The following is a 26,176-nucleotide window of genomic DNA, read 5'->3' as shown; positions in this document are numbered from 1 at the left end:
CCAGTGTACATCTGTTCGTGGCATCAGTCGCAGTAGATTCGCATGTTCTGCAATAGCTCGCCATCTGGTGTTGGGCCGGAGTGTTACAAGTTGTTTTTCTTCGAAGAAGTCTTTCGAGTCACGGGACCGAGTGACTCCTCCTTTTGTCTCCATTGCGCATGGGCGTCGACTCCATCTTCGATTGTTTTTCCCCGCAGAGGGTGAGGTAGGAGTTGAATTGTAGTAATAGTGCCCATGCAATGGAGTGACTAAGTATGCACCTATTTAAGGTTGAGATGACACATATATAAATAATTGAAGGTAACTTCCAAACTGCTACAGGCTCCCGGGGAGGCGGGTGGGCACATGCGAATCTACTGCGACTGATGCCACGAACAGATGTACACTGGGTAAGTGACATTTTCAGTTCGATGGCATCTGTCGCTGTAGATACGCATGTGCTGCATAGACTAGTAAGCAGTTATTTCCCCAAAAGCGGTGGATCAGCCTGTAGGAGTGGAAGTAGTCTGAAATAATGTTCTTAATACAGCTTGACCTACTGTGGCTTGTTGTGCGGATAACACGTCTACACAGTAGTGCTTGGTGAATGTGTGAGGCGTAGACCATGTGGCTGCCTTACATATTTCTTGCATTGGGATGTTTCCTAGAAAGGCCATGGTAGCACCTTTCTTTCTGGTTGAGTGTGCCCTTGGTGTAATGGGCAGCTGTCGTTTAGCTTTAAGGTAGCAGATTTGGATGCATTTAACTATCCATCTGGCTATACCTTGTTTTGAAATTGGGTTTCCTGCATGAGGTTTTTGAAATGCAATAAAGAGTTGTTTAGTCTTTCTGATGTTTTTTGTTCTGTCAATGTAATACATCAATGCTCTTTTGACATCTAATGTATGTAGTGCCCTTTCAGCTACGGTATCTGGCTGTGGAAAGAACACTGGAAGTTCCACTGTTTGATTTAGATGGAACGGTGAAATAACCTTTGGCAAAAATTTAGGATTGGTCCTTAGGACGACTTTATTTTTGTGTAGTTGTATAAAAGGTTCCTGTATTGTAAACGCCTGAATCTCGCTTACTCTTCTTAGGGAAGTAATGGCGATGAGAAATGCCACCTTCCAGGTTAGGAACTGTATGTCGCAGGAGTGCATGGGTTCAAAAGGTGGACCCATAAGTCTAGTTAGGACAACATTTAGGTTCCATGAAAGAACAGGTAGTGTTCTTGGTGGTATAAATTCTCCTAAGGCCCTCCATGAATGCTTTAATGACTGGTATCTTATATAGGGAAGTTGAATAGGTAGTCTGCAGGTATGCAGATATTGCTGCAAGGTGTATTTTAATGGAAGAGAAAGCTAGGTTAGATTTTTGTAAGTGAAGCAAGTAACCCACTACATGTTCTGGAGTTGTGTGTAATGGTTGTATTTGATTAATATGGCAGTAGCAAACAAACCTCTTCCATTTACTTGCATAACAGTGCCTGGTGGATGGCCTTCTGGCTTGTTTTATGACTTCCATACATTCTTGGGTAAGTTGTAAGTGCCCGAATTCTAGGATTTCAGGAGCCAGATTGCTAGATTCAGCGATGCTGGATTTGGGTGTCTGATCTTTTGGTTGTGCTGTGTCAACAGATCTGGCCTGTTGGGCAATTTGATGCAGGGTACCACTGATAGGTCTAGCAGCGTTGTGTACTAGGGTTGCCTTGCCCAAGTTGGTGCTATCAATATGAGTTTGAGTTTGCTTTGACTGAGTTTGTTTACCAGGTAAGGAAGGAGAGGGAGAGGAGGAAAAGCGTAAGCAAATATCCCTGACCAGTTCATCCATAGGGCATTGCCTTGGGATTGTTTGTGTGGGTATCTGGATGCGAAGTTTTGGCATTTTGCGTTCTCCCTTGTCGCAAACAAGTCTATCTGAGGTGTTCCCCAGAGTTTGAAATAAGTGTTCAGAATTTGGGGGTGAATTTCCCATTCGTGGACCTGTTGATGATCTCGAGAGAGATTGTCTGCGAGTTGATTTTGGATCCCTGGTATAAACTGTGCTATTAGGCGAATTTGGTTGTGAATTGCCCAATGCCAAATTTTTTGTGCTAGCAGGCTTAACTGCGTGGAGTGCGTCCCCCCCCCTGCTTGTTTAGATAATACATTGTTGTCATGTTGTCTGTTTTGACGAGAATGTATTTGTGAACTATTATTGGTTGGAAGGCTTTTAGTGCTTGAAAAACTGCTAGAAGTTCTAGGTGATTGATATGCAGTTTTGTTTGATGTACGTTCCATTGTCCTTGTATGCTGTGTTGATGGAGGTGTGCTCCCCACCCTGTCATGGAAGCATCTGTTATTACGTATTGTGGCACTGGGTCTTGGAAAGGCCGCCCCTTGTTTAAATTTATGTTGTTCCACCACAGAAGCGAGAGGTAAGTTTGGCGGTCTATTAACACCAGATCTAGAAGGTGACCCTGTGCTTGAGACCACTGTGATGCTAGGCATTGTTGTAAGGGCCTCATGTGCAGCCTTGCGTTTGGGACAATGGCTATGCATGAAGACATCATGCCTAGGAGTTGTAATACCATCTTTGCCTGTATCTTTTGTGTTGGATACATGCGTTGTATGATGGTGTTGAAATTTAGAATTCTTTGTGGACTTGGAGTGGCTACTCCCTTTGATGTGTCTATTATGGCTCCTAGGTATTGTTGTACCTTGCGCGGCAGAATGTTGGATTTTGTAAAGTTGACGGTGAACCCGAGTTTGAAGAGGGTTTGTATGATCTGATTTGTGTGATTTGAGCACTGTATGAACGAATGGGCCTTGATTAGCCAGTCGTCCAAATATGGGAACACATGTATTTGCTGCCTTCTTATGTGTGCAGTGACTACCGCTAGACATTTGGTAAAGACTCTTGGTGCGGTTGTTAATCCGAAAGGCAGTACCTTGAATTGGTAATGTATTCCTTTGAATACAAACCTTAGGTATTTCCTGTGCGATGGGTGTATTGGTATATGGAAATAAGCATCCTTGAGGTCTAAAGTTGCCATGTAGTCGTGTAGTTTTAGCAATGGCAATACTTCTTGTAGTGTGACCATGTGGAAGTGGTCTGATTTGATGAAAGTGTTCACTACTCTGAGGTCTAGGATTGGTCTCAGTGTTTTGTCCTTCTTTGGTATCAGAAAGTACAGTGAGTAAACTCCTGTGTTTATTTGTGTGTTTGGCACTAATTCGATTGCATTCTTTTGCAATAGTGCCTGCACTTCTATCTCCAGGAGATTGGAATGGTGTGTTGTTAAATTTTGTGCTTTTGGTGGTATGTTTGGAGGGAATTGTAGAAATTCTATGCAATAACCATGTTGGATAATTGCTAGAACCCAAGTGTCTGTAGTGATTTTCTCCCATGCTTTGTAATAATGACCTATTCTTCCCCCCACTGGTGTTGTGTGGAGGGGGTGAGTGACATGTGAGTCACTGTTTAGTAGTAGGGGTTTTGGGGCTTTGAAATCTTCCTCTATTTCTAGGGAATTGCCCTCCTCTATATTGTCCCCGAAAACCTCCTCTATACTGTCCCTGGTAACTGGACGGTGTGGCTTGTGAGGTGCTGGCTTGTGTGCTTTGACCCCGAAACCCCCCTCGAAAGGGCGTTTTACGGAATGTACTGTAATTCCCTCTGCTCTGCGGGGAGTAGAGTGCGCCCATGGCTTTGGCAGTGTCCGTATCTTTTTTGAGTTTCTCAATCGCTGTGTCCACTTCTGGACCGAACAGTTCTTTTTCATTAAAAGGCATATTGAGAACTGCTTGTTGAATCTCTGGTTTAAATCCAGACGTTCGGAGCCATGCATGCCTTCTGATAGTTACAGATGTATTAATTGTCCGTGCAGCTGTATTTGCAGCGTCCATGGAGGAGCGTATCTGGTTGTTGGAGATGGTCTGTCCCTCCTCAACCACTTGTTTTGCCCTATTTTGTAAGTCCTTGGGCAGATGTTCAATGAGATGTTGCATCTCGTCCCAGTGGGCTCTGTCATAGCGCGCAAGTAGTGCCTGGGAGTTCGCGATGCGCCACTGGTTTGCAGCTTGTGCTGCGACTCTTTTACCAGCTGCATCAAACTTGCGGCTTTCTTTATCTGGGGGTGGTGCATCTCCAGATGTGTGAGAGTTGGCCCTTTTCCTAGCTGCTCCTACAACGACAGTCTGGTGGCAGCTGTGTAGTGATGAAAACCGGGTCCGTAGGAGGCGGCTTATACTTTTTTTCCACCCTTGGTGTGATTGCCCTACTTTTGACCGGCTCCTTAAAGATGTCTTTTGCGTGCCGGAGCATACCAGGGAGCATAGGCAGGCTTTGGTATGAGCTGTGGGTGGAGGAGAGTGTGTTGAATAAGAAATCATCCTCGACCTGTTCTGAGTGGAGGCTTACGTGGTGAAATTGTGCTGCTCTAGCCACCACTTGAGAGTACGCGGTGCTGTCTTCTGGTGGAGATGGCTTTGTAGGGTATGCCTCCGGACTGTTATCTGACACTGGGGCGTCGTATAGGTCCCATGCGTCCTGATCTTGGTCACCCTGGCTCATGGTGGTGTGAGCTGGGGAGTGTGATGGAGTTTGTGCTGGTGAAACGTTAATCACGGGCGGAGGAGAGGGTGGTGGTGTAACTCTTTTCACCACTTTTGGTTGTGGTGTTTGTTCCGTCTGGAACTCCAACCTTCTCTTTCTCCTAATGGGGGGAAGGGTGCTTATTTTTCCTGTCCCCTGCTGAATGAAGATACGCTTTTGCGTATGGTCCACATCAGTTGCTTGTAGCTCTTCCTCAAACCTATGCTTCTGCATTTGGGAGGTTAGCGAGTGCTCTTCTGTATAAGAGCCTGAAGCTGGGTCGCTTGCAGTTTGTTTCGGCATCGAAACTTTGTCTGCGTGTTTTTTCGGCTCCGAGGTGACTTTTTTCCTTTTCGGGGCCGAAACCTCTCGGCGTCGATCTGTTTCGGTGCCGCTGTCTCAGCGTCGAGCCGTTTCCACCCCGGCATCTCGGTGTCGAGGCTTGTCTCCAGCACTTTCTCGGTCCCGAGAAGGCTGCGTGCCGGTGTCTCGACCGGAGTCGGACGATCTCGGCACTGTTTGGGCCTTTTTCGGTGCCGACGGTCGGTCACCGAATTTATGGGTCGAGCCATGGCCTGGTGGCAGTGGCATCCCCTGGGCCTTGTAAATGTTCCTCTGAGTGGATTTCGACGTCTTACTCACGGTTTGTGTATCGTCGAATCCTTCGGAGTCTGAGTCTTGGATCGAGAAGGTACCTTCCTCTTCCTGTTCCTCGAACTCCCGTTGGGCTGTCGGTGCGGACGCCATCTGAAGTCTTCTGGCTCGACGGTCTCGGAGTGTTTTTCGGGACCGGAACGCACGACAGGCCTCGCAGGTGTCTTCGCTGTGCTCAGGTGACAGGCACAGGTTGCAGACCAAGTGTTGGTCTGTGTAGGGGTATTTATTGTGGCATTTGGGGCAGAAACGGAACGGGGTCCGTTCCATCGGCGTTCTTCAGCACGCGGTCGGGCCGACCAGGCCCCGACGGAGGATCGAAAAACTACCCCGAAGGGCACCGGAGCTCTTCGATCTTCGATGCGGTGTGGAATCTAAGTACGCCGATCCCGAACGCAACAATACCGACGAAAATCTTCCGAAATTAGCTAATTTTCCGTTCCGAAACTCGGAGCGACAGGAACACGTCCGAACCCGATGGCGGAAAAAAAACAATCGAAGATGGAGTCGACGCCCATGCGCAATGGAGACAAAAGGAGGAGTCACTCGGTCCCGTGACTCGAAAGACTTCTTCGAAGAAAAACAACTTGTAACACTCCGGCCCAACACCAGATGGCGAGCTATTGCAGAACATGCGTATCTACAGCGACAGATGCCATCGAACATCTATTTATAGTAAACTTTGATATAGTTACAACTGGTCTCAGCACACAAATGGGGAAAGGGTAATCCTATATTAACTAAAGTATCCTGAGGGATCTCCACTTGTACCCAACATACTGGAAACAGCAGGGTCAAGGAGAAATTCCAAGAAGGATGCAATGTACGCCTTGATTCTGCCCACTGCACCAACACTGTTGGTACAATTATAGAGCGAAACAAAGGACCTTTGACAGGTGCACCTTTAAGGGGGTCCACATTCCAATGACTATACCAAGCAACACATTTGTTTCAGATTTCAGAATAGACCATGCTCCATCTCTAAAGCCCCCACCTTTGTGCTTAAACGGTGGGCTGCAGTAACTGCCCCCCCCCGTAAGGCGCGTAAAGACAAACAGACTAGCTGAAGCAGTTCTGCATGCAGGAGTGGGCCAGAATTCTTCCCTGGTCAAGTGAGATACTGATAACCTTTTACAGGAGACGTTTATTTGAAGATTGGTGTCAAACTGAGATTTGCACACTACTGAATAAAGTGGTGTACCTTTTCTCCCCCACACAGTGTACCGTATACCAGCTGATATGCTCTTGTAAGGTATGAATGTGTTACTCGTCACAAGAGATTAGATTTAGCTACTGAAAATACTTGGTGAGGACTAGAAGGTCAGATGAGTATCAATAAGTAAAACCCGTATCTTAACAGGGTGTCCTTTAACCAGATCACTGTAGCCCAGGATGAAAAATAACACTGTTTAACACACAAGGCGGGGGGACGGTGTCACAGATACAAACTATGTAGGAACAGCTTAAAACCCAAGGAACATGCCTTATTTCCAGACTTCAAATAACTATTTCCCAAATCTGAGCAGTGGCTAACTGGCTGCAGTCCACAAGAATACGTTATACAATGATTAGAGTAATATTCAGAAGTGTACCTGTTTAACCCTTCTCCAATAGGTGGCTTCTTATCATCATCCAGATAGACAATCACCTCTTTCCTGCGAATGTGCACAATCTCATCAAGGTTCAGGTTTGTCAGATTAACCTCACCTTCAAAAAAGATGGATCCATACCCTGTGAAGCAAATAAACAGTCAAACCTCCATAGGTTAAATTAAAGAAAACTTATGAACAACACTTCACTTCTTCTACCACTTAAATACAATGCGGGTAAATGTATTCCTTTAGATGAAAGATTCAAAATGAATGAAGAGTTGACAAATCTGCTTTACAGTGGTACTTCAAGCACTAAATATTAAAAGGAAAAATGTGTTGCTGTAACACTATAAACTCCTTCCCTCAAATAGTAATCCAGCACAGTAAAAAGATCATGCAAAATATCGACAAGACCCAGGCAGACAATAGCCAAACTCCTAAGCTATTCCATGGCTTACCAAAAAGGACTGCAAGATTGGCTTAAGAATAAAAAGAATAGTAAACCATACTCACCTTTGCGTCCAATTGTGAAGTTGTTAACTATACACTCCCCACATTCATCCGTCATCTGTGCAAGCTCATCCATAGAAGGGATGGTATAATACCCCACCCTGGTCAGGATAATACCTGTGACAAAACAATTTCGGATATCACAAGTCAAGGGCCAATGCTACAACAGCAAGAGTGGAAAAATACTAAAAGGCAACATCTAATATATGCATAACCGGTAGCACAAGTCATATACAAAAACATCTATCAGACAGGTCATACTTTACAATTTGCATAATCCTAGCCAGCTCATTTTTCTCAGTAAGCAACAGTCTGAATCTGTGAAGCAAGTTTCGGAGTTACCAGGATGCCCAAAGGTACGGGGAAATCCTTGTGAACAAGGACTGGGTACTACTGCGCAACTCACAAAAAATGTCAAAAACCCTATTTTGGTCTTTTGAATCTCAGGGTTTAGAAACTGGGATTTACTCTTGGAGGATGATGTGAGCTTGGAAGAATAGAAAAAGTTACCACAAACTGTAACATTAATATCTAGTCAGTGTTCGGTTTCAACATTTCAGTAAAACAATAGGTACTACATGAAAGTGAAGTATTTAGATTGTTGCAATCAGAAAAACAAAATAACTCATTACTGAAATCACAAGTTCTGGAGCAAAGGGGAACACACTGGTTTTTTCAACTAAAAAGCAATCGGGATGTTTCAGGGTTGGGTGCGATGAGATCAGGAAGGAGTTAGTGTTTTGCAGTTTTTTCTTATTCATACATGCGAGAACAGTAGTAGCACAAGGGCAGATGCCAGAGTTGGAGCGAGCTGGATGGTCACACTGAAAAGTATAGGATGATCATTGTCCAGAGCAGGTGAGTTATGTGAACAGGTGCAGGCAGGTTGCCCAAAAGTTTAGGGGACATCCAAAGCCAACCGGAGGATGCAAATGCATGACAAAAAAGGTCAAGCATGGTACTGCTTTGCAGGTGCCAGAGATACTTGGCTTTGCAGATGGGAGGATCAGAGGATGTTCAGAAGATGGAGCACAGGAAGACATACTTGAGGTAAAGTGCTATGCATAAGGCTATGGAAGTAAACAACACTTGGTGCAGCCTGCAGAAAGACTGACTTTTCCCCAAGACAGTTGCAGCCATTGCACCATTGAGGGAAAGGCAACAACACAGTTTGAAAAGGGAGGCAGAAGCCTTTGTGTGTGGGCTGAGCAATAGCAGAATCATTAACATCTCGGCATACTCTTTAGTGACAACTGGTCCTCAATGCAGTGACCAAAACAGCCAGTCAACAGTGGTTCTTCGATTTAGTTTGCAGATGGCTAGAGATGGTTTTAGGCACTACACACCCTAGCTCCTCACTGGAACACTGCAACAGCAGGCTTCTTCAACTGATCTACAGCAAGGAGGGCAGCTACACGAAGTCCTGCCAACGGTTCATCCCTCCTAAGTGCTTGTGCATAGTACTTTGCAGACATACAAGGGGAATTGATTTTACGATCTAAAGCCTTGAATCTAAAATACATTGTGTTTCGGTCATACCAACCAGCCACTCAAGAGTGCTGCAGAGGAGTATATGAAAGGAACCATGCTAAACTGCACCTTTCTTTGTGAAGAGTCCACCCCATGGTGATAATTGCAGTGTTTCCAATTACCTGATAACTGGCAACCTCTCAAAATACTTATACTGGAGAATTTTAAGGCAGGACAAAAGGCTCAGCGTATATTTCTCTTAATGTATTACTCAGCAGCTTCAAGAGGAGAACAAACTTAATATTAACAATCACACTACATGTCCCAGGGGTCCTCCAGCCAAAAATGGTCCACCAATCACAGTACCTCTGTACAACAATCTACCAAGGAAAATCACTTCCTCCTTCTGCCCTTCTAAGTAGCCAGAGATAAGTGCTGGTCCTTTGTGCCTTGCTACCGATGGTCTCATTTACTGACAATCACTGATCAATTGTTGTCACTTATTTCTTGGCAATTAGTATTGTTTGTTGCTTAATGACGCTATAATAAACTCGTACCCAAACTAGACTTCTATATTAAATACAAGGCAGAGTTTCTGCTGTTGTATAGAATAACCTTCCTAGGTTTTGTGATAGATGCGGTGCAGCAAACACCAAGACTTCACTAGAGGAAGATGGATCTCATTGTGGGCCTACTGACCTCTCCCATACAAGAGATTCAGAGAATTATCACTTTAAAGAATGATGCAAACACTCAAGGCCACACATCAGGAAGAGGATGATATAAGTACAGCAAATAAGGGCCACGCGTACTAAAACACCTTCCCATAGAGACAGATTCTGCTTTCCTTTTGAGGCTGCAGAGTAATAAAATAACATAAAAGCATATTACTTGATAGAACTGAAGCTTTCCTAAACAATAGATCAGTAATTTTACATTCACTCGACCCACTTCTGGTAGTCAAGGCCGAACCTGAAGATGCAGCTCATCTTCTGTCTCTGAACAAAGGATACCAGGACTGGCAGAGGACTTGGCTGTCTTCCTGGCGACAGCCTGCGCACCAGCATCTTATTCAGACCATTGGGGTAAACAGAAAGGTCTCCCTTCTGGCACATTGCAGCATATATGGGCCAGAGACACTTGAGTGACACTGGAATGCGCATAGATGTCAAAGGAAAAAGGGGAAAAGGGAAGCAACATGCAATGGAACAATGCAGAGACGTATGAACGTCTTGCAATGGTCTCCAATGTCTAATCTTTTCATGAGACTTATTTAGGAACCGGGATTATGCACATCCGCAGAAGAGGCCTTCATCTTAATCAGCTGTAGCTGGGACTTCCACAAAGAATCTAGTTTAAATTAAGTAAATATTTTTTTCAGAGGAATCCATAGCTTATACTTGGTAGTTTGGAACAATCTGCAAGATTTTCCTCTGAGAAGACGGACAGTGGTACACGAACAGCAACAAAACAGGAGATAAACTAGCACGTTATAATTCACAAAACATTTGTTAAGGGCGTTGGACTTGACTGTCTGCAGGGTCATCTTTAAACTTTTTGCCTTCATCCTCCTGTTTTTTAAGCCTGTTTTTGTTGGCTTCTAGAACTCTGAGCACTTTACCACTGCTAACCAGTACGAAAGCGCTTGTGCTCTCTCCTTTAAGCATGGTAGAATTGGCTTACATCCAAATAGCCAATTTAATTTACTGCTAGGTCCCCAGCAAGGAGCTACTACTTGCACCCAGGGCTTGTGAATAAAATGATACTAGTGGGACTGCATCACTTACTGTGGCACCCATTTAAGTAGCCCTGAAAACATGAATCAGGTCTGCTACTGCAGCCTGTGTGTGCAGTTTTAGACTGCCCTTTTGGGCTGGCAAAAGAAACTGTCAGGTTTAAGACTTTGTTAATACATATGTCACCCCTAGGATAGGCCCTGAATAGACCAGAGGGCAAGGTGCATGGTTTTAAAAGAAAGGTGGATTAAACTCTTAAATTGGTTTTTCATTACTGCAAGGCTTGCCTCTCCGATAAAGCTGGAGTTACTTTACTACATTTAATAAGCAGTAACATTAAATTGGGAGCAGGTGGACAAGTCAAGTTTGGTGTCTAAAGAATTGTAGTTAAAACACATGTCGTGACCTTCCCAGATGCTTAGAAACATGAACAGTTCTCCCATTGCTGATGAACTCCTCTCCGGACCATTCAACTCTTAACTACAGACTGCTCTCTCCCAGCTGCCATTCCCCACCAAGGACTTAGGGAAAAATCATGAACTGACACTTATTAAATACTTTAACAACCACTAGCTTCTCAACACCACTCAGCCTGGTTACAGACCCAGCACTGCATTGAAACCACCCTCATCACTGATGTAAATTAGATCCACGTGACAGGACACAGGAGACAGTGGGCCCCATCCTCCTGGACGTCACTGCATTTTTACATTCTCCCAGCCTCATCTATCACCTACATGACATTGGAATCAAAGGAGGAGCCTTACGATAGATATGCTCCTTCCTGCCTGGAAGAACAGTCACTTATCCCAGCAGTGTACACATCAGACGCCCACAACCTCATCTGAAGAGTTCCACGAGTATCTTCACTGAGCTAGACTCTTCAACGCATACATGATCCATTTAGACAGCATCATTCCCCTTCACAACATCAACGCCCTCTCACTCAACTCACTCTCCCTCACACAATCTACCCAATTTTCAGAACAAGTTATATCACTGAAATTCCCTACTGGAAACGACCAACTGTCTATGACGAGCAAAATATTGCTCTGTGGAAGAAGCACATCATCAGATGGCGGCCAACAGAGCCAGGACTGAAACCCACCCCCAACCAAAACATCTGTGTAGGAAGTTGGCTCTGTATGTGCTATTTCAAAGTAAGGAATAGCATGCACAGAGTCCAAGGGTTCCCCTTAGAGGTAAAATAGTGGTAAAAAGAGATAATACTAATGCTCTATTTTGTGGTAGTGTGGTCGAGCAGTAGGCTTATCCAAGGAGTAGTGTTAAGCATTTGTTGCACATACACATAGACAATAAATGAGGTGCACACACTCAGAGACAAATCCAGCAAATAGGTTTTTATATAGAAAAATATCTTTTCTTAGTTTATTTTAAGAACCACAGGTTCAAATTCTACATGTAATATCTCATTCGAAAGGTATTGCAGGTAAGTACTTTAGGAACTTCAAATCATCATAATTGCATGTATACTTTTCAAGTTATTCACAAATAGCTGTTTTAAAAGTGGACACTTAGTGCAATTTTCACGGTTCCTAGGGGAGGTAAGTTTTTGTTAGTTTTACCAGGTAAGTAAGACACTTACAGGGTTCAGTTCTTGGTCCAAGGTAGCCCACCGTTGGGGGTTCAGAGCAACCCCAAAGTCACCACACCAGCAGCTCAGGGCCGGTCAGGTGCAGAGTTCAAAGTGGTGCCCAAAACGCATAGGCTAGAATGGAGAGAAGGGGGTACCCCGGTTCCGGTCTGCTTGCAGGTAAGTACCCGCGTCTTCGGAGGGCAGACCAGGGGGGTTTTGTAGGGCACCGGGGGGGACACAAGCCCACACAGAAATTTCACCCTCAGCGGCGCGGGGGCGGCCGGGTGCAGTGTAGAAACAGGCATCGGGTTCGCAATGTTAGTCTATGAGAGATCTCGGGATCTCTTCAGCGCTGCAGGCAGGCAAGGGGGGGTTCCTCGGGGAAACCTCCACTTGGACAAGGGAGAGGGACTCCTGGGGGTCACTTCTCCAGTGAAAGTCCGGTCCTTCAGGTCCTGGGGGCTGCGGGTGCAGGGTCTCTCCCAGGCGTCGGGACTTTGGATTCGAAGAGTCGCGGTCAGGGGAAGCCTCGGGATTCCCTCTGCAGGCGGCGCTGTGGGGGCTCAGGGGGGACAGGTTTTGGTACTCACAGTATCAGAGTAGTCCTGGGGTCCCTCCTGAGGTGTCGGATCTCCACCAGCCGAGTCGGGGTCGCCGGGTGCAGTGTTGCAAGTCTCACGCTTCTTGCGGGGAGCTTGCAGGGTTCTTTAAAGCTGCTGGAAACAAAGTTGCAGCTTTTCTTGGAGCAGGTCCGCTGTCCTCGGGAGTTTCTTGTCTTTTCGAAGCAGGGGCAGTCCTCAGAGGATGTCGAGGTCGCTGGTCCCTTTGGAAGGCGTCGCTGGAGCAGGATCTTTGGAAGGCAGGAGACAGGCCGGTGAGTTTCTGGAGCCAAGGCAGTTGTCGTCTTCTGGTCTTCCGCTGCCGGGGTTTTCAGCTGGGCAGTCCTTCTTCTTGTAGTTGCAGGAATCTAATCTTCTAGGGTTCAGGGTAGCCCTTAAATACTAAATTTAAGGGCGTGTTTAGGTCTGGGGGGTTAGTTGCCAATGGCTACTAGCCCTGAGGGTGGGTACACCCTCTTTGTGCCTCCTCCCAAGGGGAGGGGGTCACAATCCTAACCCTATTGGGGGAATCCTCCATCTGCAAGATGGAGGATTTCTAGAAGTTAGAGTCACTTCAGCTCAGGACACCTTAGGGGCTGTCCTGACTGGCCAGTGACTCCTCCTTGTTTTTCTCATTATTTTCTCCGGCCTTGCCGCCAAAAGTGGGGCCTGGCCGGAGGGGGCGGGCAACTCCACTAGCTGGAGTGTCCTGCTGGGTTGGCACAAAGGAGGTGAGCCTTTGAGGCTCACCGCCAGGTGTGACAATTCCTGCCTGGGGGAGGTGTTAGCATCTCCACCCAGTGCAGGCTTTGTTACTGGCCTCAGAGTGACAAAAGCACTCTCCCCATGGGGCCAGCAACATGTCTCGGTTTGTGGCAGGCTGCTAAAACTAGTCAGCCTACACAGATAGTCGGTTAAGTTTCAGGGGGCACCTCTAAGGTGCCCTCTGGGGTGTATTTTACAATAAAATGTACACTGGCATCAGTGTGCATTTATTGTGCTGAGAAGTTTGATACCAAACTTCCCAGTTTTCAGTGTAGCCATTATGGTGCTGTGGAGTTCGTGTTTGACAAACTCCCAGACCATATACTCTTATGGCTACCCTGCACTTACAATGTCTAAGGTTTTGTTTAGACACTGTAGGGGCACAGTGCTCATGCACTGGTACCCTCACCTATGGTATAGTGCACCCTGCCTTAGGGCTGTAAGGCCTGCTAGAGGGGTGTCTTACCTATACTGCATAGGCAGTGAGAGGCTGGCATGGCACCCTGAGGGGAGTGCCATGTCGACTTACTCATTTTGTTCTCACTAGCACACACAGGCTTGTAAGCAGTGTGTCTGTGCTGAGTGAGGGGTCTCTAGGGTGGCATAAGACATGCTGCAGCCCTTAGAGACCTTCCTTGGCATCAGGGCCCTTGGTACTAGAAGTACCAGTTACAAGGGACTTATCTGAATGCCAGGGTGTGCCAATTGTGGATACAATGGTACATTTTAGGTGAAGGAACACTGGTGCTGGGGCCTGGTTAGCAGGGTCCCAGCACTCTTCTCAGTCAAGTCAGCATCAGTATCAGGCAAAAAGTGGGGGGTAACTGCAACAGGGAGCCATTTCTTTACAATCTGGATAACTGACATCAAACTTGACATGATCAACAATCAATGCCATCACCACCTCAAACTTCTATACCCTAAAGATAGGGAGAAAGTTTCAAATGGGTCCCAATCGGCACCCGCAAACTGCCATGCAAACTCTGGTCACAAGAAAGCGGGACAAGTAAATCCTCTATGCCGGGAGCAACAAAACACTCACCAGATGGCTTGTTCTTAGGGAAAATCATTAACTGACACTTACCAAATACTTTAACCACTACTGTAAAGAAATGGCTCCCTGTTGCAGTTACCCCCCACTTTTTGCCTGATACTGATGCTGACTTGACTGAGAAGTGTGCTGGGACCCTGCTAACCAGGCCCCAGCACCAGTGTTCTTTCACCTAAAATGTACCATTGTCTCCACAATTGGCACAACCCTGGCACCCAGGTAAGTCCCTTGTAACTGGTAATCCTGATACCAAGGGCCCTGATGCCAGGGAAGGTCTCTAAGGGTTGCAGCATGTCTTATGCCACCCTAGGGACCCCTCACTCAGCACAGACACACTGCTCGCCAGCTTGTGTGTGCTGGTGGGGAGAAAATGACTAAGTCAACATGGCACTCCCCTCAGGGTGCCATGCCAACCTCACACTGCTTGTGGCCTAGGTAAGTCACCCCTCTAGCCGGCCTTACAGGCCTAAGGCAGAGTCCACTATACCACAGGTGAGGGCATAGGTGCATGAGCACTATGCCCCTACAGTGTCTAAGCAAACCTTAGACATTGTAAGTGCAGGGTAGCCATAAGAGTATATGGTCTGGGAGTCTGTCACACACGGACTCCACAGCACCATAATGGCTACACTGAATACTGGGAAGTTTGGTACCAAACTTCTCAGAATAATAAACCCACACTGATGCCAGTGTTGGATTTATTAAAAAATGCACACAGAGGGCATCTTTGAGATACCCCCTGTATTTTACCCAATTGTTCAGTGCAGGACTGACTGGTCTGTGACAGCCTGCTGCTGAGAGACGAGTTTCTGACCCCATGTGGTGAGGGCCTTTGTGCTCTCTGAGGACAGAAACAAAAGCCTGCTCTGGGTGGAGGTGCTTAACACCTCCCCCCTGCAGGAACTGTAACACCTAGCAGTGAGCCTCAAAGGCTCAGGCTTCGTGTTAAAATGCCCCAGGGTACTCCAGCTAGTGGAGATGCCCGCCCCCTGGACACAGCCCCCACTTTTGGCGGTAAGTCCAGGAGAGATAATGAGAAAAACAAGGAGGAGTCACTGGCCAGTCAGGACAGCCCCTAAGGTGTCCTGAGCTGAGGTGACTGACTTTTAGAAATCCTCCATCTTGTAGAAATAGGATTCCCCAATAGGAATAGACATGTGCCCCCCTCCCCTCAGGGAGGAGGCACAAAGAGGGTGTACCCACCCTCAAGGACAGTAGCCATTGGCTACTGCCCTCCCAGACCTAAACACACCCATAAATTCAGTATTTAGGGGCTCCCCAGAACCTAGAAAACTAGATTCCTGCAACCTAAGAAGAAGAGGACTGCTGAGCTGAAAACCCCTGCAGAGAAGACACCAACTGCTTTGGCCCCAGCTCTACCGGCCTGTCTCCCCACTTCTAAAAGACACTGTAGGAAGTTGGCTCTGTATGTGCTATTTCAAAGTAAGGAATAGCATGCACAGAGTCCAAGGGTTCCCCTTAGAGGTAAGATAGTGGCAAAAAGAGATAATACTAATGCTCTATTTTGTGGTAGTGTGGTCGAGCAGTAGGCTTATCCAAGGAGTAGTGTTAAGCATTTGTTGTACATACACATAGACAATAAATGAGGTACACACACTCAGAGACAAATCCAGCCAATAGGTTTTTGTATAGAAAAATATCTTTTCTTAGTTTATTTTAAGAACCACAGGTTCAAATTCTACATGTAATATCTCATTCGAAAGGTATTGCAGGTAAGTACTTTAGGAACTTCAAATCATCAAAATTGCATGTATACTTTTCAAGTTATTCACAAATAGCTGTTTTAAAAGTGGACACTTAGTGCAATTTTCACAGTTCCTAGGGGAGGTAAGTATTTGTTAGGTTAACCAGGTAAGTAAGACACTTACAGGGCTTAGTTCTTGGTCCAAGGTAGCCCACCGTTGGGGGTTCAGAGCAACCCCAAAGTCACCACACCAGCAGCTCAGGGCCGGTCAGGTGCAGAGTTCAAAGTGGTGCCCAAAACGCATAGGCTAGAATGGAGAGAAGGGGGTGCCCCGGTTCCGGTCTGCTTGCAGGTAAGTACCCGCGTCTTCGGAGGGCAGACCAGGGGGGTTTTGTAGGGCACCGGGGGGGGACACAAGTCCACACAGAAATTTCACCCTCAGCGGCGCGGGGGCGGCCGGGTGCAGTGTAGAAACAAGCGTCGGGTTCGCAATGTTAGTCTATGAGAGATCTCGGGATCTCTTCAGCGCTGCAGGCAGGCAAGGGGGGGATTCCTCGGGGAAACCTCCACTTGGACAAGGGAGAGGGACTCCTGGGGGTCACTTCTCCAGTGAAAGTCCGGTCCTTCAGGTCCTGGGGGCTGCGGGTGCAGGGTCTCTCCCAGGCGTCGGGACTTTAGGTTCAAAGAGTCGCGGTCAGGGGAAGCCTCGGGATTCCCTCTGCAGGCGGCGTTGTGGGGGCTCAGGGGGGACAGGTTTTGGTACTCACAGTATCAGAGTAGTCCTGGGGTCCCGCCTGAGGTGTCGGATCTCCACCAGCCGAGTCGGGGTCTCCGGGTGCAGTGTTGCAAGTCTCACGCTTCTTGCGGGGAGCTTGCAGGGTTCTTTCTAGGCTGCTGGAAACAAAGTTGCAGCCTTTCTTGGAGCAGGTCCGCTGTCCTCGGGAGTTTCTTGTCTTTTCGAAGCAGGGGCAGTCCTCAGAGGATGTCGAGGTCGCTGGTCCCTTTGGAAGGCGTCGCTGGAGCAGGATCTTTGGAAGGCAGGAGACAGGCCGGTGAGTTTCTGGAGCCAAGGCAGTTGTCGTCTTCTGGTCTTCCGCTGCAGGGGTTTTCAGCTAGGCAGTCCTTCTTCTTGTAGTTGCAGGAATCTAAGTTTCTAGGGTTCAGGGTAGCCCTTAAATACTAAATTTAAGGGCGTGTTTAGGTCTGGGGGGTTAGTAGCCAATGGCTACTAGCCCTGAGGGTGGGTACACCCTCTTTGTGCCTCCTCCCAAGGGGAGGGGGTCACAATCCTAACCCTATTGGGGGAATCCTCCATCTGCAAGATGGAGGATTTCTAAAAGTTAGAGTCACTTCAGCTCAGGACACCTTAGGGGCTGTCCTGACTGGCCAGTGACTCCTCCTTGTTTTTCTCATTATTTTCTCCGGCCTTGCCGCCAAAAGTGGGGCCTGGCCGGAGGGGGCGGGCAACTCCACTAGCTGGAGTGTCCTGCTGGGTTGGCATAAAGGAGGTGAGCCTTTGAGGCTCACCGCCAGGTGTGACAATTCCTGCCTGGGGGAGGTGTTAGCATCTCCACCCAGTGCAGGCTTTGTTACTGGCCTCAGAGTGACAAAGGCACTCTCCCCATGGGGCCAGCAACATGTCTCGGTTTGTGGCAGGCTGCTAAAACTAGTCAGCCTACACAGATAGTCGGTTAAGTTTCAGGGGGCACCTCTAAGGTGCCCTCTGTGGTGTATTTTACAATAAAATGTACACTGGCATCAGTGTGCATTTATTGTGCTGAGAAGTTTATTGTGGAGAAGTGTGGCACAATGGTTAGAGCGGCAGACCCTGAAGCAGAGATCTGGCTCAAGACCAGGGTTCAAGTCCCGCTTCAGCAGGTCTTGGGCTCAATTCCCTTGGACCAGATAATTCTCGCCTCGGTGCCTAATCTAATTAATGGGTCCCACTCTGCAACTCTGGGCAATAGCTTGCTTAATCTCCACAACGGCCCCAACAGCGCTTGGATGCCTGGCTTCACCCTGGGGGTGCCCAGAAGTGGGCACCTCACAGTGAAAAGCCAGGAGGGGTTCCATAGCGGTATGAGTACAGCGCCTTGAGACCCTAACGGGTGAGTAGTGCGCTATACAAGTGCAAAATTTACATTTACATAGTCGGTTAAGTTTCAGGGGGCACCTCTAAGGTGCCCTCTGGGGTGTATTTTACAATAAAATGTACACTGGCATCAGTGTGCATTTATTGTGCTGAGAAGTTTGATACCAAACTTCCCAGTTTTCAGTGTAGCCATTATGGTGCTGTGGAGTTCGTGTTCGACAGACTCCCAGACCATATACTCTTATGGCTACCCTGCACTTACAATGTCTAAGGTTTTGTTTAGACACTGTAGGGGTACCATGCTCATGCACTGGTACCCTCACCTATGGTATAGTGCACCCTGCCTTAGGGCTGTAAGGCCTGCTAGAGGGGTGTCTTACCTATACTGCATAGGCAGTGAGAGGCTGGCATGGCACCCTGAGGGGAGTGCCATGTCGACTTACTCGTTTTGTCCTCACTAGCACACACAAGCTGGCAAGCAGTGTGTCTGTGCTGAGTGAGAGGTCTCCAGGGTGGCATAAGACATGCTGCAGCCCTTAGAGACCTTCCTTGGCATCAGGGCCCTTGGTACTAGAAGTACCAGTTACAAGGGACTTATATGAATGCCAGGGTGTGCCAATTGTGGATACAATGGTACATTTTAGGTGAAGGAACACTGGTGCTGGGGCCTGGTTAGCAGGGTCCCAGCACACTTCTCAGTCAAGTCAGCATCAGTATCAGGCAAAAAGTGGGGGGTAACTGCAACAGGGAGCCATTTATTTACAGACACTGCTCCAGCGAGGCTTTCCCCAGGACCAGCGACCTCTGAATCCTCAGAGGACTGCCCTGTTCTAGAAGGACCAAGAAACTCCAGAGGAAAGCGGCTCTGTTCACCCAAGACTGCAACTTTGTTTCCAAAGAAGCAACTTCAAGACAACTGCGTTTCCCGCCAGAAGCGTGAGACTTGCAACTCTGTACCAGACGCCCCCGGCTCTACTTGTGGAGAAACACTTCAGGGAGGACTCCCCGGCGACTACGAGACTGAGTAGCCAGAGTTGCCCCTCCTGAGCCCCCACAGCGACGCCTGCAGAGGGAATCCAGAGGCTCCCCCTGACCGAGACTGCCTGACTCCCAGATCCCGACACCTGGAAAAGACTCTGCACCCGCAGCCCCCAGGATCTGAAAGATCGGAACTCCAGTGCAGGAGTAACCCCCAGGGGGCCCTCTCCCTTGCCCAGGTGGTGGCTACCCCGAGGAGCCCCCCCCCCCCCTTACCTGCATTGCTGAAGAGACCCCTTGGTCTCCCATTGATTTCCATTGGAAACCTGACTTGTGTTTGCACACTGCACCCAGCCGCCCCCGTGCTGCTGAGGGTGTACTTTCTGTGCTAACTTGTGTCCCCCCTGGTGCCCTACAAAACCCCCCAGGTCTGCCCTCCGAAGACGCGGGTACTTACCTGCTGGCAGACTGGAACCGGGGCACCCCCTTCTCCATTGAAGCCTATGCGTTTTGGGCACCACTTTGAACTCTGCACCTGACCGGCCCTGAGCTGCTGGTGTGGTAACTTTGGGGTTGCTCTGAACCCACAACAGTGGGCTACCTTGGACCCAAACTTGAACCCCGTAGGTGGTTTACTTACCTGCAAGAACTAACAAACTTACTCCCCCTAGGAACTGTGAAAATTGCACTGTCTAGTTGTAAAAAAAGCTATAGGTCATTTATTTGAAAAGTATATATGCTCTTGTGATTATTCAAAGTTCCTAAAGTACCTACCTGCAATATCTTTCATTTAAAGTATTACATGTAAAATTTGAACCTGTGGTTCTTAAAATAAACTAAGAAAATATATTTTTCTATACAAAAACCGATTGGCCTGGAATTGTCTTTGAGTGTGTGTTCCTCGTTTATTGCCTGTGTGTGTACAACAAATGCTTAACACTACTCCTTTGATAAGCCTACTGCTCGACCACACTACCACAAAATAGAGCATTAGTATTATCTCTTTTTGCCACTATCTTACCTCTAAGGGGAACCCTTGGACTCTGTGCATACTATTCCTTACTTTGAAATAGTGCATACAGAGCCAACTTCCTACAACTACCTTCTCAATTCAGAACTTGGTGGCTAGAATCACATCCTCCCAAGCTCACCACACCCGAATGAGCTCCACTGGCTCCCCATTCACAAACCAGCACAATTCAAATACCTCCCCCACACTTTAAAGGAACTACATAAGACGGCCCGGGATACCTCAACAATTGCATCTAATTTCACAAACCTTCCAGACATCACTCTTACTTTCACAAATACCACGCATACAGAAAACAAGATCAGGGGATCAAGTCTTCTACATCACTCCTAAGGCATGAAATTACATGCTGCTACACATAGGAGCTGCCTCTTCGTTTTCTGAATCCTGCAAGAAGCCGAAAACTTGGCTTTAAGTAGTTCCACTGGGCTCTGGGTGTGGCAAGACTCATCTGCTCAGCGAGAGGATACCCTCCCAGGTGATGGTGTGCTCTACAAATCTCACAACATAATATGCATAGAACATTTTCATGTGGAGGTTACCTTGAAAGTCGTTTTTGCACTGCTGTGGTTATTTTTGCCCCCAAAGAACCCACAAAAAGCCGATTGTCCACCCAATGGCCTTTGGTGCAATCAATATTCAGACTCAAAGCTATTATGGGGTCCAACCAATAGTCTTTCATCTTCAGTCAAGGGGTGAGGCACAGCAAGGAATGTTTGGAGCAACTGCTTGCAATCTTTCTGACCAGACCGCTCACCCTTAAAGTTAATGGGCCACCTGATGCCAGAAAACACCTCTGCATCCAGGTGTCCAGAACCCCCTTAAAGATGCCCTCCTGCCACCACCAGGCATGCTTCTGACCCAAGGGGGAGAATTGTCTGAAACAAGGCCTGCTCTGAATGAGGTGTTTACACGCCCTACCCAACAGGATGACCTGCAAATCTGCATTCCAAGACATGGGGTTTCAAAGAAGCCCGTCTTTTGCATGCAGATCTGGCTTCGCTCATAGGGGAGATGCTGAAACTTAGGGGAGCCCCTGGCACAAGGAAATCAAATTCCTGCGGTCTTACAAAGGATGACACCAGATCAGCAAAAGCAAAGACTGAAGCACCTGACCTGGACCCACTCTGCCGGCCTATACTCCTCTAGTCGAATTGCGCCCAAGTATTCTTGACCTACAGCTGTTGTGCCTCCAAAAGCCTGGGAGGACTGCCTGCCTTCAACAAAGACCCATGACCTCCTGTGGAGAAGCAGAGCTGCTTCCCTGCATTTTGCAGGCACCCCAAGAGAACTGTGAGGGCTACAGGCCACTGAAAACCCAACACCTGAAAGCAGTAATGCACTCATGCTGCCTAGCACGAGTTGAAATGGACTAACTGTCAGCATGTTCGCCCAGCTCTCCAGAAACAAAACCCACCCCGACTTGCCCACTGTGGACTCACCAATGCCGCTTCCAGCCGCTGCCCGCAGCCCCCTCAACCGCAAGTGCACTGGTGGAAAAAATCTGATGCCTCAAGACACCTCTTCACCCATCCCCTGTAGATGAAAGGATCTAAGGTGTCCCTAACTCCCGCAAGCAACTCAAGATCTAAGCCCACCTAATGGTTCACCTCGAATGGTCTCACAGTCCAAGCCTTCAGTCAGTTTTGAACTAGACCCATCCCCATTGACTAAATGCCGCCTCTGAAAAAAGTGCCTAGTTTTGAAACCTGAAAGTATTTTTCCTGCAAACGTACTCACCTGATTGGTCCTTAAATATATGTTAAGATACTGGTTATTTTTAAAAATTGGTGTGGATCTCCTTCGAGTCATGTGTCATTTACTCTGTGCTTATTTACTGCAGACGCCCAACACTTCTCCCAGAGTGTTAGCAAATGGGCTACTTACCCATGGGGTCACTACATCCCCTATAGGACCACTTCCTGTGGGAAGTGGGCATAACCCTAGCCCAGAGTTCCTAGGTATGCCATGTCCAAGATGGTAGACTTAAAATTAGTGTGCATGAGACAGCTCACCTTAGGAGTGGAACTGACAGACATGCCTTCCTGACTACTAATTTTCCTGCCTGTCCAGTTGCAAAATGTAACTCCTTGGGCAAGGGTCTGTTACCATGGTAGCACATTACTGTTGGCCATATCTCCACCCCCACCACCCCTTGGGGGCAGATCGGCCTATTTTTGGAAGGCCGTCTATTTTTTTTCCCCCAAAATAAGAGGGTGGGGGGTATGACCATACACCCACCCCAAATAAATGGGGCCAAAGATGTTCTGCCCACCAGTAGGCAGATGGGGCAATTACCTACAAGCCCTATATATCCCCACAACCAGAAGAGTCCAGCAGACTGAACGGTATATTGCTTTCACAAATCTGAAATTGCAGGAAAAAGAGAGTAAAACGTGGAGAAAAATGGCTGTCAGCTAAATTGCAATATTTTTTAATTTCAGTTGTTATTTTCTGTAGGAAAACTTTGAAGGATCTACACAAATAACCCCTTGCTGAATTCAGAATTTTATCGACTTTTAGTAATGTTTAGCTCTCCGGAATCCAGCACTGGTTTCATACCCATTTCTTACAATAACTGGAAGGAGGGTATAAGCACAAAAAAATAGTAAAAATGGGGTATGTCCCAGTAAAACGCCTAAATCGTGTTGAAAAATGTGGTTTTCTGATTCAAGTTGCCTGTTCCTGAAAGCTGGGAAGATGGGGATTTTAGCACCGCAAACCCTTTGTTGATGCCATTTTCACATTTTCGAAAGGCGGGAGAGAGGGGGAGAAGAAACAACAAAATTTTCGCTAGATTTTGGCATATTTCTTTATCTCCTTCAGAGGAACCCATAAACAAAAGCTGGGTACCTCTAGAATCCCTAGGATGTTTGAAAAAAGGAAGCAAGTTTGGCATGGGTAGCTTATGTGGACAAAAAGTTATGAGGGCGTAAGTGCGAACTGCCCCAAATAGCCAAAAAAGAGGCCTGGCACCTGAGGGGGGAAAAGGCCTGGCAGTGAAAGGGTTAAGGGACATGCGCACTGGTTGTGTGCCATGTCGTGTTTTCACTTTTAGCTGCACCAAGACACCCAGCCTACAATAGCAGTCTGCATGTGCTAGTGGAGGGGTCCCTGAGGATGGCACAATACATGCTGCAGCCCTTGGGGACCCGCTTTGTCCTATGCCCATGCCCTATGTACCAGGGATACCATTTACTAGGGACTTACAAGAGGACCAAAGTTATTGGGGACAATTGCGCAGTTTTAGGAAAAGAGATCTGGCACTGGGGACCTGGATAGGACGAACCCAGTGCACTTTCAGTCAAAACTACATCAGGTTCTAGGCCAGAGGTTCCCAACCTTCTCACGTCTGTGGACCCTCACTTTATCATTTATGGAACCCAGGGACCCCCCCACTGAATCATTGGAATTCGAGGACCTAAATTTGTCATTATTTGTTAATATTTTTTCATTTTCCAAGCAGTGGCGGACCCTCTGAGAAGGCTTTGCGGACCCCTAGGGGTCCCGGACCCAGTGGCAGCCGGCAGCTTTAGGAGGGAGGCGGGCGGGACACACTCATTCTTTCACACACAGACATGCACGCACATCCATTAACAACACTTATAACACTCAAACATGCTCCAGGTTCCAGGAGTGTTGGGACTGCTGCCTTCCCTCAGAGTGGGATGGGGTCAGTGAGACTGCTGACCCCACCCTACTCTGCGACGAAGTGTCACTGATTGACACTCGCCCTGGGCACTTCAGGGCTTAAACCTGACGCGCCCAGGGAGAGTGTCAATTGGTGACGCTTTCGTCACACAGGGGAGGGCCTCGAGGCACCTTTGCTGAGCCGAGTTCACGTCCATAGGAGCTGTGACCTCCTCAGCCCAGCAAAGTTCAGCTAAGGCAGTCAAGATGTGCGCAAATCGCGCATGTCTGCTCCTGGCTGCCTGAGCGGAACATGGAGTGTCCGTCAGGCTGACCTTTGTTCAGCCTGACTGACACTCTTCATGAGGGGCAAAAGGTGGGGTGGCCCCTCTGCCCTAAAGGACGGGCCACCACGGCCCGGACCACAGGGTGAGAACCACTTATAGGCAAAATGTGTTTGGGGTGGAGGGATGTTATGTCAAAAAGGGGCACTTTCCAGCAAGAAGTATGCACAGCATGTGTAGCCACAGCCAAACATCTGTTATTTTTCTAAATTGGTCTCTAGTTTATTCTTGAGTGTGTCATCTATTGGCTGTGTGTACAACAAATGTTTAACACTATCCTCTGATAAGCCTAAACTGCTCATGTACACTACCACAAAGAATACTTGGAATTGTTAATTTAAGGCCTGCGAGTCAATAAGGGTCATCTGGACTATCTGCATGGTGTGCCCCTACATGTGGTACACTACAAATATAGCCAGCATTGGTGATGCCAAAAATGGCATTGAGGGACAAAACTCTGGTTAAGGTCATGGAGCCACATTGTGGCTTAGGCTGGAGTCAGTTCGGATCCAGAGGGTCACAGCTGATGTCAGGGAAGGAGTCACTGACTAAACTGGAGGTAGCACCTTTTGGCTCCTTGGGCCAGAAGGTACACCAGAGGAACTAAGCGGAGCAAAGATGCTGGCCATCATCTCTTAAAACTCCCGAAGGGTAGCAGGAATTGCACTGTCAGTAGGGAAAAACAGGGGGGGGGGGGGGGGGGGGGGGGGGTTGCTTTGTCTGTATGGGCTCCACAAGTGGCATGTGTCAGCAAGTCCTAGTACCACAAGACCAACCTTGTGCTCCTTTTGGGGCTTCAGAAGTGGACCTCAAAGTCTAGCAAAGCTTCAACTTCTTGGACTTATACGACGACTTGGACAACAATAACCTGTCACAGGAACAGCATTGGGAGTGGGCCTGGGATTGTCTGCAAATCCAAGACTGTCCAGGCTTGGTACTCAGCCGCCACGTCACAAGAAGCTTAGTCGCCCCCCTCTCCTACATTGCCTTAATGTGCATCAAGAGACTATCTAAGCAGGCCTTGGAATGATGACTTGACATCAAGCACCACAGAGACCAAGTGCAGATCAGAGTCAGACATACGTCTGACATTTATCACAAGGCTTAAACCCTGGATGTATTGGAGGAGGCATATCCCTAGCACTCTAGTAACAATTATGAATAAAAGAGTTCGCCAAAAGTCAAGATAATGTTGGTCAAAAAGAGACTGAGGTAGCACTCAGGATCCATGCCTGCTGGCATGGAAAGAAAGGAACCGAAAGAAAGGCAAGGATGACAACACAGAGCCGTTGTGAAACCTACCAGCGTGCAGAGGTACTTCTCAAGATTTTTGGGATCCAGCCTGGGGAATTTTCTAAGGTAAAGAATCTGGAGTTAGAATTATTTTGCTGAAGACAAAAAGCTTTGAAGGAAATATTAGGAACATCGAGGAGTAGCTCTGAATTTGCACTGAATTACATGGAAAAATGCTAACTGGTATTTGTGCGCCTAGGTGGAAACATTAAGGCTCCTGTAACATTAGCATTGCGGTGTTTCCAATGGCAAGATGGAGTCAGCACCCCCTACTGATAAAGGAGAGCAATGCAAACTTTTCTGGGTCCAGTCCAGCACTAGTTGAGTAACCAGCATGCAGTAGTAGTTTATCAGAATATTAATTTAGACTGCTTCTCACTAGAATACTTTATAAAGGTTTTGTTTGTTTCTCTTCTGCGTCTTTCACCCAACTATATTATTTTGTCACGCTTGAGCTCTAAATTTTTATCTTAGCATAATGCACTGTACTTGTCAAGAGCATTGTGCTGAAAGTACTTCAATACAATAAAATGAAATGTCAGTACTGTAAATAAGAGTTCCTATTAGGGCTTAGTT

The 26,176-nt window shown here is 47.4% G+C and overlaps 1 protein-coding gene across 2 annotated transcripts in view; it reads right to left on the bottom strand.

Moving 5' to 3' along the window:
• Positions 1-26,176, bottom strand: part of NUP98 (nucleoporin 98 and 96 precursor) — a 603,720-nt gene that overhangs the window by 284,459 nt on the left and 293,085 nt on the right. For both annotated transcript variants that reach the window (XM_069203729.1, XM_069203730.1), the window contains exons 17-18: positions 7,314-7,427; positions 6,801-6,939 (exon numbers count right to left, since the gene is read on the bottom strand). In XM_069203729.1, the coding sequence (XP_069059830.1) occupies positions 6,801-6,939; positions 7,314-7,427 (253 nt within the window). The remainder of the gene's footprint in view (positions 1-6,800; positions 6,940-7,313; positions 7,428-26,176) is intronic.

The sequence above is a fragment of the Pleurodeles waltl genome, chromosome 8, assembly GCF_031143425.1.
Source record: "Pleurodeles waltl isolate 20211129_DDA chromosome 8, aPleWal1.hap1.20221129, whole genome shotgun sequence".
In the NCBI taxonomy this organism is placed as follows: Eukaryota; Metazoa; Chordata; class Amphibia; order Caudata; family Salamandridae; genus Pleurodeles; species Pleurodeles waltl.
The sequence above is the reverse complement of the archived record's forward strand: the minus strand, read 5'-3'. Positions and strand labels throughout refer to the sequence as shown.